General features: G+C 36.7%; 1 protein-coding gene across 1 annotated transcript; it reads right to left on the bottom strand.

The window, feature by feature from the left end:
* Nucleotides 1-490: 490 nt before the first annotated feature.
* Nucleotides 491-11,543, bottom strand: rbpja (recombination signal binding protein for immunoglobulin kappa J region a). Its single transcript, XM_065254475.2, has 11 exons — nucleotides 11,358-11,543; nucleotides 10,590-10,628; nucleotides 9,961-10,056; nucleotides 8,177-8,342; nucleotides 7,910-8,084; nucleotides 7,639-7,776; nucleotides 5,869-5,981; nucleotides 5,543-5,683; nucleotides 5,154-5,309; nucleotides 3,918-4,021; nucleotides 491-3,511 (listed from the first exon to the last, which is right to left on the bottom strand). Exons 1-11 carry the CDS (start codon nucleotides 11,375-11,377, stop codon nucleotides 3,178-3,180), a joined length of 1,482 nt encoding a protein of 493 aa, XP_065110547.1. The 5' UTR covers nucleotides 11,378-11,543; the 3' UTR covers nucleotides 491-3,177.
* Nucleotides 11,544-15,088: the final 3,545 nt, after the last annotated feature.

Raw genomic sequence — 15,088 nt, 5'->3', positions numbered from 1 at the left:
GAGCTAACACTGAGAATTGATAATCTGACGTTACACACGGTGCATTCCTAAACCCTAGGTCAGGTGCCTGAAACCCTGCTCTTACACCGGTGAATAATTATCAAGCAACCCTGAACACCTCGATTAGCTGCTTCAGCTGTTTAATTGGGATCATAACATTTTAACCCTGCTTCGTTTCACACTGCATGCTTTTGGCACCACAATGCGGGGTTAACCGCACAAAAGCGGAGCTAAAACCGCTTACAAGCCTAGGTAAATTTCAGGGAAAACCCTGCTTATAAATTTCAAGGTTTAAAACGAAGACAACCCATGGTTAAGTGCAGTGTGAAAAGCCCTAATGATCCTGCAACTTTTGTTTTGGAAGAGTTGCAGCAACTTTTTGATCACCAAAATCATTTAGACCCTTTTATCAGATGTTCTTACTTTAGGTTTCTCTCCAGTTTTCAGGGCAACCATTTTTATGCACTCAAACAACCACAATAAAGAAAAAAAATAGAAACTGGACACTTTTTGTTTCTATTACAGTGTTTAGTGATCCATTTCAAAAGCAACAGATACACTGGCCCTTTATGAGTTAGACAGCACCAATACAGTTCAAATCTGCTAGAGAACATGCACTCAATACCAAAACGTCTGGTAGCCGTTTGGCAAAGGCTGGTAACTTTCAAACATAAAACAGATCGTTGCAATGGTTGAGAACAGCCATTCTTCTTCTACAGACAACTGAAAATATAATAGTGATCTAATACACTGCTTTCTGCAGTGGCATGGTTGACAAGTAAGCTAACTAACGTGACAGAAATGCTGAAACAAACACAGTTAGTCTTAAAATGAACCAAATTAATCACTTCCTCTGTGTTCAGAAGATTCTGGAAGACAATTAAAGTAAAGTAAAATAACACTGAAAACAAACTCAATGAAAAGATTATGTATGACCTTCACAATTTGACCTTTTGAGATTTGGCAGTTTGCATTTCAGCGCTCGCACACTCCATAATATTCTTCCCTGATTGAGGAATCTACTGAAAACAGCTCACAGTATGCACAAAGTTAGGATGGGGTAGTCGTTCCTCAATCTTGAAAGAAATATATAATAATATTAACATATAAACATTACATATTATCGTTTTACATAATAGAATATTAACAAACATATTCGATTTAGAATTCTCAATATTAGCCATGGAAGATCTGATCGATTAAAAAACCAAAACCGTTAAGTAACTACATTTGCGGTTCCTGTACAATGACAAATTCGTAAAATGCCATCCATGTTGATTAAAATCATAAACCAGAGCACATAATTTGATGAAAGCTTTCCATAAAATTATGGCGGTCCGTATAGAGATGGGTGTTAAGTAAAAAAGCAGGAATACAAAATAAGAAGTACAGCTTCTTGAGATGACAATAGATTGTGCTCTGTGGTGTGCGTAAAAAAAGGCATAAACAAGCGATCACGCCCACTTCACAAAAGGGCATAATTTGTAGTGTTACATCTTACCACAAGATCCTATAAAAATTAACCAGTAGTGGTTTAAGGCCTCATTTTCAGTTCGCAATCGGGGAAAACATTTGGTACACATTTTTAAACAGGTTTGTTAAAATATGACATCACAATGATATAGCTCAGTAAAAAAAGCCTTTGTGTGTCACTAGGACCGGTATGACATCGATTGCGTCTCTCCTGTACGCTACAAACCGAACATCTTTACGCCGTAATGCGATAAGTGCTTTTTCCGGTTGTTTCCTTTCAGTTTGATGTTGATAAAGCACTGAAAGAACCACATGCTATACTTGCATATCAGTAAGGGCAGCTTCCAAATCCCTTTTTTCGACATCACGGTTGTATTCACCTTTCCAAAATTCTATGAATCTTTGTTCGTACTGTGACACCAGCAGTTACGCGGGAGTCTCTGTATTGCATTCAGTAATAAAGGTCTTGGTGGCATTAATAAGCAACAATTACACTTTTCATCAGATCCACATCTTTGTATGAATCAACACGAGTGGAAACTGTTGCTTTGGCTGGGGCTATAAAAAGGTCTCAAAATTACACCAGGTATACAGCAAGTATTCGTTTTATCCACTGAACTACATGAAAGCAAAGCTGCAGTTATCCCTACAAGTTGATTTTAGTACGATACTAGATATGACACTGAAGGCAAGAGTGATATGCAAATGAGAGCAGTACTGACCTAACCTACCATATGCTTTTAAGTTTAATAAAAAATTGCTACGTAAAAAGCAATACGCAGGGATTTTGAACCAAACATTCTCCAAGTAGTAATAATAAGCCAGAGGTCAATGGCTATGACAGGGACGACATGGCACTCAAGGCCGAACGGCAACGTCAGTTAAAGCTTTTGTGTTAAAGACTTCATTTGTGAAAAGTTTGACGAAGCAAGAGCCACTTTCTCCCAAATATGCAAAAATGGCATCAATATTATACCTCAGTTTAGTGAATAAAAACAGAAGGAATAAAACAATATACATAAAAATATTATTGCAAAGGAGAGAAAGATCTGGTAAAACTCCAGAAGACTTAAGGCATTTGCCAACATATAAAGGCAGCTATCGGTTCAGGCTTTCAAAACGCATGAACCATTTCCTTCTGAGCCCAAATGCTCACAAGAAATATACAAAACTATTTGGTAACAAAAGTTTACTATATGTTATAAAACTGAAAAATGTGAAAAATGTACCTTGGCTAAAGCTTATAAAATTATATATCAATAAAAATAATAATAATAATAATATTCCTTGGTCTGTAAAAACTATATTACTATGATAACTTCCTCCAATCCTTGCAAAATGGTGCACTAAGCCCTTTACTAGAAAACAAAAGCCGTTTTGGCTTCGTTTCAAAGACAACGTTTGTTTGTGATTGTTTTTGTTTTCACGCAAGGCTAATGCATTGATCCTGCGGCATGTTAATCCACGGCACTCATCAGTTCTGTCGCCACGTCCGCAAACAGGAGAAAAAGAACCGCAACAAAGAGAAACCCAGAGATAGAGAGAGAGATCAGAAAGAAGATGCTGTCTTTTCCGTCCATTCTTTGATCCTCTCTCGGTGGCACCAAGTATCAATTGTTTGTGATCCTAATCCTGATCATCTTTGCTGGAGAGTCTAAAATGCTGCGCTTAAACAAACAAAAGCGCAAGATTAATACTCCCAGGTTAGGATACGGACATAGCCGAGGAAGAGGATGAAGACGAAGAAACGCTCCCGGCTGCGCCGTATACCCCCTGGCTGTCGACGGCTGACTGCAGCAGAAGGCTGGAAGATGGTGAGGTGGAGGAGTTGCTGTTGGCTCGCAGTATGGCTCCGGCAGCGCTGCAGTGTGGTCGTGGTCCGGGCTCTGGCGTGTAGGTAAAAGTCAAAGCGGTGGAGTAGATGATGCCGTCGTTACGGACCAGAGTTACTGGAACCTGCACCGGCTGTCGGACCCAACGCCATCCTTCGCGGAACGCAGAGATGTCAGGGACCACGCAGAGCACGCTTTCGCCGCACCTGCATTTTCAGGTATTAAAATTTTAGTCAACAATAAGCAGTGATGTTTAAAACAAATGTGTTTATTAAAAAATATCAGCGTAACTTAAAAAAAAAAAATCCAAAATATCTGTTAAATATACAAATATATGTCAAGGGTCAAAACTGGCTTTATTTGAACAATGATCTAACATTAGTGCAAAATCTTAAACATCACTTCTTTAAAATCATGACAATCCAAGTAAATATCGATGCTACCAAACTGTCCATTTAAATCTTTATCAAAACAGAAAAGCATGGAGACAAGCACAAACATGTATATTACACCTCTTGGATTGCACTAATCCATTTATGGCAGCTCTGATTCAGCACTAAACAATTTGTTATTTGCTTAACTGTAGAGCAATGACTGGTGTGCTTGTTTCACCTGTACATAGTGTCTGCCTCCACGTCTCCAAACCAGACCCTGAGGTTAGGTGTGAAGTTTTGGCCTGTCAGCTCCAGCATGGCAACATCTCCTCCTCCATTCAGCTACAACATTCAGGGTTCAACAGTTTTAATGATAATTCATCACATTTGAATTTGCATTTCTTACATACTTAAAGAAGTCAAATTGAACCATGTCCAGATAGATTAATGTTCTTTCGAAACAAGATTTTGATGCTATTTGTAGACTTAATCTAAAACTTAAAAAAATCCCTTCCTAGTTACTGTAAGCCGTAGAAATGTCTCATTGAGAAATCTTATGCCGCTTTTCCATTGCATAGTACCCCACTGTTTTGGTCGGCTTACTTTTGAGGGCTTTTCCATTGGGTGCAGTACGTAGTTCCCAATACCTTTTTAGTACCACCTCGGTCGGGGTTCCAAGCGACCCGAGCTGATACCAAATAGTGACGCGAAAACACTGTCAATCACTGATTGGTCTGAAAGAATCGTCACTACCAGCGTCATCGCTATAATGTAAAAGATTAGCTTTACCTTCGTGCTAGCTTGCGCTTTCTTGAGTAAACCTGTTGTCATCTGTGCTTTGCTGTAAGTTCCCAAACTCCCTTTAAGCGATGAAAAACATCCACAGGTTGTGAATCAGGAACACCATAACAGTTTTTTCCAGACTTGCAGTTCGTGACGCGCACGTCCGCATATATGCTTAAATGCAACTTAAATTAGGCTCAGCAGAGCGCGTCGACTGACGCCATGGGTGTTTGTACAGAAACTGTCATGTGAGACAGAGGTGGTGATAAAAGCGATGTGCAAACATCTATTTGTGGTGGTCAATTTTAATTTTGTGAAGGACTGAGTAATAAATGAATGTATGGAAATGTACAACAACGCTCTCACTTGTATGATGTCACAGCAGTAGGCAGCACAAATATAATGACATGCCTATAATCCCTCCCACTCCGAAGTGTTACTAAACTCAATGGAAAAGCTAGCCAGGCCAAAGTGAGGTGAGCTGTGGGGTACTATGCAATGGAAAAGCACCATTGATGACTATGATTTAAATTATGCCTGCTTTTGGTGCAAGAAAACCTAACTAACATTATAAGAGGGGTTTTCATAGGTAACAACAACAACAGAGGTGTAGACCATGGCTCTACAAAAGTTTTACAAAAGAATTACAAAAGTTTATATAAATTAAGTTGCAAGTGACTTTCTGCATTACCTGTAAACTCTCGACGACAGGCACAGGTGTGACTGGTGAAGGCACAGGGCCCATACCCTCATAAAACGTGTACTCCGCTTTGTCTGTGCTGATGATTGTCCAAGACGCCCCATCATTGATCATTTCTTTATTGGTTTCTTTCGGACATGGTGTGGCCTGGAAGTCATGCAGGGTTATGTATAAATTTATATACATATATATCAATTGGTTTTACATTAGCCTTACAAAAAGGTAAGAATTGCTTACTGGTTGGATAAATAATTGTAAGAATTTTTTTTCTTATGTCGTTTATTTTGCATGATCATTTCATTTATTTACAGCGAGAATAAGATAAAAAAATCAATCAGAAATTGTAACAACTATTTTATAAATAATATAAATGTATTTACCTGAAACTGTATTATCCTTTCCTGCGAAAGGCAGAGGTACATCCGCTCTGTGTCTTTAAGGTAGAAGGCACATTTATGTAATTGGGACACAGGATCATCGGCATCCATTAGTGCTGTCTGCTTATCCACCTTACGAATAACCTGCACACACATTTGTAACAATGTAAACATTCTTACATAATCTATTTGCACAAAACTTGGGAAACACAACCATATATAATTTTTAGATGGCACTCACTCCACCCAGTCCTTTATAACACACAACCAGTCACAATGATCACAGTTGTGTTTTGTGAGGATGAATACTAAAGTAGATAATGACTTACCAGTCGGGGTAGAGCCATGCCCGTGACTGAGCACACCAGCTTAACCGTCTGGCCATAATGAATGTAACCATCTCTGACTGTAAACTCTTCACCCTCTGACTCATCATCATCCACTACAGACAGGAGAATCAAGTTTATTACCAATTAATCATTTGAAAGACAACAACAAAAACATACACTGTAGGTTTTGAATATAAAATAAACATGAGCAATATTTTCCTTCATTAAATGTGTCAAACAATACAGACTATGGAACAGGGAGTATTTTCGAGGCCTTTACAAAGCAGGGTGGAGAGGTAAATGCTGACTCACATGTGAACAGGACAATCACAAGCCATAAAACAGACAACTGATATGTTCAATGAATAATTAAGGTTATGTTTACACTACAACGATGTAGTAAAAAAAGTGGAAACGTTTCCTTTGCATATATATTTATTTAATTTTACGTACACACACGACAACGCTGTCAAAAAGATCCACGTTTACACAGATTCGTAAAGATGACTAAAGCTGTATTATGTGTGCCACCATTGTTTTGGTTACACTTGCGCATGCTTATAGACATGATGTCACCTACATCACAGATTCAGGTTTACGTAGTTTACACAGAGATGACAAGGCAAATCCTATGGAATTCAACTGGAACCGTGCTTCAAAATATTTTCATCACAATAGTTTCATAGTATTTGCTATCCTACTATGGAAGTCAATGGCTTTCACCAGCTGTGTTCTTATCATCATTTATCAAAATGTCTTCTATTGTGTTTTATACAGGTCTAAAACAACTTAAGGGGAATTAAATGATGACAGAATATTCATTTTTGGGTGAACTATCCCTTTAAATGTTGACCTTAATCTGTTGACCTTAACAAGTGTACTACACAGAAAATTATTAAGCTTTAAGGGGGTTGCACACTGGACGATTCACGCCATGAATCTAAAAACAGAACATATTATTTTCTATGAATGTACACACACTGGCGGTCACCTGGCGGCGGCTGTCCGCTTTGACACAGGACACAGCTCAAATCCCAGTCGCACCACAGAGCCCCACTAACATAGTTTTACAATAAATAACATCATATTTGTCCCAAATCGTTAGCGATTAACATTGGCTGCTAACGTATATTTAGCATTTTGAAGTAGATGTTATCTGACTAAGCTCGCTCTATAGACGGTTTCAGCAGTAACAACATAAACAAGTGGCTGTCGTGGTCCGCACGTAACTTCCGGTAAACTCAGCTAAGAATAAATGACAACAAAGTTCTTTAAACTTTGTTTATTTATATAACAAGCAAAAAAACAACACATAGATTACCTAGGAAACCAAAACATTTGTTATTTTCGAAGAGGCATTTGTTCAAGAGATCAGTTAAGCAACTAGCCACACCATAAATAAATACGCAAGGAAAGTTCGGATCCAGACGTGTATCGCGTCAGCGCACTACGTCCGATGAAACCATCTATATATTGTGTTCTTCTGGTGTACGATACCTCAGAGTTGTCCTAGACGCAACGCTTCTCGTCCAGTGTGTGACCCCCTTTAGGGTTTAGCTGTAGCTTTCTTATAGCAAGACTCATTTTACTAATACTACCAATGCACTAAATCCAGTATGTTAAACAAACAAAAAAAAAAACTTGTTTTAGGTAAAGCATCCTATTCTTTCAAGAAATGCAAATGATCAGATTTTCATGCCAAATGTACAGTATTCGAAAAAAATATGTAGCTGCTATAAACTTGTGAACATTGAGTGGTGATTGACTTACATAGATGAATGTAAAAGGCTCCCCACTGTTGCGAGCTGGCATGGAAGTTTCCCCCTTCCACATGAAGGTACCGCGTACTGACAGTTTGAGACCGCAAGCGGTTAAAAAGAGCCACCTTTGTCCCTGAAGCTATGCACACTAGTTTACAAAGTGAAAATAAGGGGTCCATGAGAAGCTTCGTCAACAAATGTAAACGACACTCATATAATGTTGTACATGCTACAGTCATATAAATGTATTATTTATTTATCCTCAAATTCTTTTGACTTACGATCTGCGTTCTTCAGCGACTGTTTCTTTTTGGAAGGTTTGGAGATGACTTTGATCCGTTTGCTGAGGAAGACTCCGATGTCCGCGCTATTCCCATAGAACATCTTCACTGACAGCATGAAGTGCTTCCGTTTGTCCGAGTCCGAAATGTATAACGTTTTTGCTGTACAAAAGTTCTGGGGAAGCAAAAGACAACAAAATGAGCAAAAAGACTCTTGGATTAAGCATGGCATGTAACAATATGTGTGAGTTTTAATCTGCAAAGCACCTTGCCCTCCAAATTGAGTTGCTGCATCTCTTGTTCACTGTTTCCAATACCAATAAAGGCACAAGGCTGAGATTCCTGCTCTGTACAGCCCTCCCGTTCCATCTGCTCCTTCTTTTTCTTCCAGCCACAGCCCATCAAGTACACACATGGTGGAGGGCAAAAGAATCTAACAAAAAGCATTTGAACTTTAAAGACACTACTCTTGCAGATTAACCCTCATTTACAGACACAGAGACATCAAGGAGAAATAGAAGATACATACAGACAGAAAAATCTGTATAGGTTGTACGTCAATCAAATACAGTCTGACAAAAATTTGTTAGGGGGATTGTACACCAAAGCGTTTAAACACAGCTGAAACGCCAGGCGGATGCCGACTCTAGGTGCTAGCCAGATTTTTCAGCGGAGCGCTTTGGTTGCTATTATACTTCTGCTTTTTTATCAGTCATCGAACTATGCGCCGGTTGGTTGTTGTGATATTTGTCCCGCCTCTCCTCCCTTGTGATTGGTCGAGTGAGAAATTACATTGACGACCTGAGCCGCGTTTCACCCAAAGTTTAAAACTTTTTAACTCTCGGTGCTGAGTGCAGAAAAACGCAGACATAACCCATCAGCTGCTGTCGTTTTCGGAAAGCCCAACGCTTTCATTGGAAACAATTGAAAACATAAACACCTTGGTGTGCACACCCCCTTAAAGGCCCACTGAAGTGCCTTGGAACGTGCAGCGTTATTTGATGTGGTGACGTCAGTTTAACTGAAACAACAAAACTATCGAGGAAGACCCTCCCCCTTTTTATAAAATAACCAATAGTGTTTCATTTATGGCACAGTCTAGCAAAGACGTAATGTATCTAAACAGCATTTGATTGGACAGGAAATTTAATGAGATGCTGTAGTGTAGGATGATGTCATTAAAATTCTAGACTTTTTAAGCATATGTGCCAAACTGTAGGTTTTGAATGCTTATACCTTATGTATGGGAAGATTGTCAGTGTTTTGGACCATACCAGTTTATATTTATTCTTAAGCCTAACGTATTTATACTAAAAGGAAAAACGTTGAATTATAATTTCATGGGGACTTTAACCATTTACATTTAGGCACTTGACAGATGCCTTCATTCAAAGTATACGGTTTATTAGTATGCATGTTCCCTAGCGTTTCAAACCAATGTTCCAAATACTTACTTTCTTTCTCTTCATTAGGGGCCAAAACAAAGTTCAAGAAGGCAGAGTTAAGGTATATGGTTTTTGTTCTCTCTTACACTTTGCTGATGGAGGCGGGGTTTAGATTAAATATGTAAATGTAAATGAAATAAAAAAGGGTTGATACAGCTCTACAACTCAACACTTAAGTGATGTGTGTTTTTGGTATATTGTTGTTTTGTATATTGTTTGTATGTGACTTCCGTGGAATAAAATGAACCAAAAATAATCAAGAAACCCAGAGCACACCCACCTATTACGCAATGGACCAATGGTAGACCAAATTATTCTATCAGCCAAAGCAAAGTTTTCTGGTAAGTTTTCATCGGTAAGCTAATTTTAACTATTAAAAGTAGCTCCATTATGGGCAGATTGTGTGCAAATGTAAAATGTATTTGTTCCCTAGTTTCATAAATACATTTTATCTGTATTAATTATCTGCATCATTAATGCAATGCTTCATTAACTAAGCTACGATAAAGCAAATTTAAAATATGTATATTGTAGAATTTTTTAATTAATTTTAAAACCACAACAACAGGCAATGTGACAAAAAAATCAAACATTTAATAATATTACCTTTTCTCATTTCCATATGATTTCTGGGCAACTTTTGCATGCAGTATCAGAACCGTTTGATCTCCTCTCTCCTTCAAGTAGTTGCGCATCGCCTCCCTGCAAAATAATATTGTAAAAAAAAATGTTAAAGGGGACATATTATGAAAATCTGACTTTTTCCATGTTTAAGTGCTATAATTGTGTCCCCAGTGCTTCTATCAACCTAGAAAATATTAAAAAGATCAACCCAATAACTTAGTTTTGGTAAACCATTTTCTGCAAGCACGTGAAAAATAGGTCATTGTAATTTGGCCCTTATTGTGATGTCAGAATAAGGTAATACCGCCCCCTTTATCTGCACTATCCAACCACAGCACAACCATTTAGTATGGAGAGAAAGAGAGAGATAAAATATTTCACAGCACAATTGAGTTTCAATTGCAACAAACCACCATCATTGTGATCAGTGGTTGCACTTCATCCGCTCATTTGCATTTTAAATGACACACCCAAAACGGCACACTTTTGCTCAGACCTATTTTAGACTTAGTTTTCATCTTTAAAAAAATCTCATAATATGTCCCCTTTAATTTATTTAATAGTTTTCCAAGACACTTTGATTTGGGTAACCAAGTTTGTAATGCACTTACCTTGTTAAACGCTTTGGCTGAGGAAGTTCCCCAAATTTCCTACAAAATCAAAGAAGTAAAACCTCAAATGTAAATGTCACTGTTCATTTACTTGCTCAAATAATTTTAAGTAAAACCTAATGACAATTTAACAAACAATTACGTAGATGCCCCAAATGCCCATTTGGTTTTGAGACACCCAAGTTACAAAGTTGTACACTACAAAAGTAGAAAAAGACACAATATTTCTCAAACAGATTATGAATTGCTAAAGCACTTTTGAAAAACTAAGTGTGGTTTAACTGGGCAGGCTTTAAATGAAATAAAGCCACGTATTGTCCTTAAGCTCAGAGTTTCAGTTAAGTACTGGGACTAGCTAACTTGGTTGGCTAACGTTGGCTAACCTGCTCTCCCATGTACATGAACTCACGAGTTACATTTGCACATAATTTTGAAGCTTAAAGTAGGTCAAAGTTTTAAACCAGGCCATCTCCGAGGCTTCACTGAATAAACAGTTAAACATAGTACTTAGCATTATTGACCGTTTGATGAAAAGTGATGAAAATATATCAGCTAAATAAAAGCTACGCGGCTAACTGAATAAAAGAGCCCATGGCTAAAACCCCCACGAAACGGGACAAAAGTGATCTTCAACCGGCCGCCAGCGCCCAAACACGCGGCCAGGGCTGTGAGAAAATTAACCAAAGCGAGTTATCATAATAAAACCGCCGAAAGTCATTTTATCGCTGACTTTTCAGTGCCCCGTCCGTTGATAATTTCGCTGCTTACCCTGTCACAACAGGCGCCATCTTCACCAACTCTTTCTAATAACGCCAACAATCGCGAGATTCCCCCCCGCTCGACACCACACAACAACAGACCGCGCTGAAAGGACGGGGGAGGGGCAGGTGGAGCGACGGGGGGGTAGTTGTGAGAAATAAAGGGGTGAGAGAGGCGAGGGGGGCACAGGCGTGGGAAAGTTGTAAAATCTCGCGGGATTTCTTCAAAGTTTACCGCAGGACCGTATGAGCGCCGGTTCGGTGTTATCGCGAGAGTGCGTTAAGGATGACTGCCAGACAAGCGCGTGTGAAAGTTCTCACGATGGAAGCGAGGCCGCACCTTTTTTTAGCGCAGGCCGTGAGAAAAGATTTCTAGAAGGAGGAAAGCACCAGGAAATAGTGATCTGAATGGAAACAGCTGTAAAGGATGTTAGTATTAAAAGAATTATAGGACAATTATAGGTTTCATTTTCGCCCTTTCCATTGCATTAACTGATGCATGTGTAAACCTGCATGTGAACAGGAATGCAATGGTACTGTAATCATTTTTGCTGCTTTGCTATCACCAGATGGTAGCATTGCTTCACTGTGAAAATGCTAATATGTCAGACAGCTTGCTCTGTAGCCAAAACAAGCAGAAGTAAGTTGGGTGTGTGTGTGGGGGGGGGCATTCAAAAATATCTGCATTAAGTTCCAGTTTTCCTGTAGCTACATTATATGCAAAATTCTCATAAATTCAAGGGCCTGACCCTAAACTAAGGCATTTGATGTCTTCGTCTTACTGTATATATAATAATAACAATCATCATTATTATGATATCATGTTGTTGGTAGGCAGTTTGAAGCAGATTACACGTTTTTGTAGATAAAGCAGTATTAAAGTAAACATGAAATAAAAATGTTCTGGGTCTGTTTCTGGAATCTGCTTAGTATATAAATAAAATCCATAATCAAGTCATCCTGCAATATGTAAAGCACATAAAAATAAGAGTACAAAAAGTGTCAAGTGGAAGAAAATTTTCTGAGAAAACTTAAAAGATCAAGTAAAAAAAAAACTTCAGGACATTTTTATGTTTATTTTGAGCCAATAGCAATGTCCCATATGTCTTTTAAGTTTACTACAAAAAATAATAATAAGTTGATCCCACTTAAAATAATTAGTACATTTCTGAGTTTACTCAATTACGGTTATAAGATCAATAAGGTCTTATATTAAAAAAACTCACATTTTTAAATAACTCATTTATAATGTTTTGCTATATACATTTACTCTACTTAAAGGTGCAATATGTAACTTTTAGAAGGATCTCTTGACAGAAATGCAATATAATATACGTCTTTGTAGTATCAGTGGTTTATAAAGACCTTTTTGTACTGAATTGTATTGTTTTTATTACCTTAGAATGAGCTGTTTTATCTACACACTGTCCTGTGGCAGCTACTATAGCTTCTCATTGGGTTTCAAAATTGAGGTTGATTGCAATTCACAATTTCACTGCTAGATGCTGCTAAAAAATCCACATTACACCTTTAAGAGAGACCAAAACATTGGTCAGGTCAAATAACTGTTTAAACAGTTTGTGTAGAATGCACTTTTACTGGAAGCAAGACTGTATCATGCACATATCACTAGCCTGGTTTAAAGAATTGCGCAAAACTTTAGTGTTGTTTTGTAAATGACGACAAAAGTATGAAATGATGGCGTTTTCATTAACCGATGCTATGCGACTAAAACGACTTTTTTTCTCTCGCAACCTAAACGAAAAAAAAAAAACGCGTTTCCATTGCAGTTTTGCAATATATTTTTCAAATTGCCTGAAAAACCACCTCACCTGAGCGTAAACATGTTATATGCAAATGTATCTACAGTAAAAAAATCTTACTTTACATTTTTAAGTTTATTTAAATTGACTTTGCAAGTAAAAATTTTGTTCACATAACCTTTTGATTTCAAAATTGCTGTTTATTTAGTGTGTATTATAAAGTATGTTTTAAGCTTATATAGATTATGATCATGATGTTTCTTTAATGTTTCAAGTAATTGTTCTAATTAGTCCTATATCTACCTTTAACCTTTGATCTTTAAGTGTACTTATTCATTTTATTGAAATAAATTGATTGTTAATGTCATGTAACGCTAAGGTGCGGATCACTAAAACTCCACATCAAAAACTATAGTCCTACCTTGCAATTGAACTGAAAATTTTACATTAATTTTCATAAAAGATTAAATTTAGAAAGCATAAAGATTATTTAAAATGTAGTATTTCAAATTATAGAGGGCCTACTGGTCGAGGAATGATATGAATTAAAACAACAGGGATACAATATTCATCATCCCACAGTATGACCCACATTGTCAGACAAATGGGAAAAAAGAGATATCATCGGGACAGTACCTTTAAAAGGTCTTAATGTGCACCATTTATATATTTTAGATGTACAAACATGTGCATGTGGGGACCTGTGGACAGGATCCGGATCATTTGTACCTTTTTACATGATGTCATTAAAGCAAAAAGCTACAGTATTTAATCATAAGATTTTTATATTATATTTCTGATCATTAAGTTTGATTGGACAACATATTAGGCCAAAACATTTCCCTTTCACCTAATTTATCTTTTTCCTTCTATGTCTGTTCTCATTGTTTTAATTATTATCAATTTATCCATTGTACTGCATTTCTTCATCAGAGCAAAAATGGCCTTGAAAAAATGGGTTTTATCAACAGGCTCAAACATGTTGGGGCAAAGCGTAAGTTCATAGCCTCATATCTATTAGTCATAAAATTTCTGAGACATCACATGTCTATTAGATAACATTTAAGAACACGGATTATACAACTTATATGAGGATCTAAGAGAAATCATTAACTTTGATGGTGGAAGCGGTATCCTGACACAAATCAACGAAACAGATATGGTACGAAAGTTCTTGCTTACGTAAAGAAAAGATGATAGGACCAAAATTGCATTTAAAACAATTATTTGTTAGTAGAAATTCATTAAGTATTACTAAAGTTTGGCAAATATTGAATTTAATTCTTTAGATTCAGTAGAATAAGAATAAAACACGTATGTCAATTCAAAATCCATTATCCTGATAAGAATAATTACATTTTTTATTGCATTTACATTTATTTAACCCACATATACTATCTTTTATTCTTACTAACCATTTCATATAATTATGTCTGCTCTTATATTAGTTTAATAATCTACCAGATATCTGTATATATGTGTACATTAATAATATTTTTAATATTTAGATGAACTATTTTATGATTATAAATAAGTGAATAAATTGTATATGATCTTGGAGTTCAGATAGAAATCATTGGTTTTTTTTGGTAATACATTTTATTTAGGTTATGTACAAAGGACCTTGTTATAAACAAGACATTTATAAATAAGATTATAAATCTGATTCACATCAGATTTTACTTAGACTGTCTTTGTACTACCTAAATGAAAAAATATCAGCAATCAGACAAATCTTATATTGTGAACATAAGATTATGTATTTAGTTAAATTTCCTGTACAAAATATTTTTTTTTGTATCAATAAGACAAGAATAAACTATGAAAATATTTTCATCTTTTTTAGTTCAGCAGTCTACTGAACTTCAAGTTCAACATAAAATTCAAAACCAGTTTGAGTTTGATATGTCACAGACATTTTATAGTTATTTATTAAAATAAATTAATAATAACATAGTAATAACACACAAATGCGCAT

The sequence above is a fragment of the Paramisgurnus dabryanus genome, chromosome 4 (assembly GCF_030506205.2).
Source record: "Paramisgurnus dabryanus chromosome 4, PD_genome_1.1, whole genome shotgun sequence".
NCBI classification, from domain to species: Eukaryota; Metazoa; Chordata; class Actinopteri; order Cypriniformes; family Cobitidae; genus Paramisgurnus; species Paramisgurnus dabryanus.
This window is presented reverse-complemented; position numbering and strand designations above follow the sequence as displayed.

Excerpts from the sequence above, each read along its gene's own strand:
- rbpja (XM_065254475.2), bottom strand. The coding sequence starts at position 11,377 with ATGGCGCCTGTTGTGACAGG. Across the intron at positions 5,982-7,638 it reads AGCCTTTTACATTCATCTAT|TGGATGATGATGAGTCAGAG; the intron begins GTAAGTCAATCA and ends TCCTGTCTGTAG. Across the intron at positions 5,684-5,868 it reads GCATGGCTCTACCCCGACTG|GTTATTCGTAAGGTGGATAA; the intron begins GTAAGTCATTAT and ends ATGTGTGTGCAG.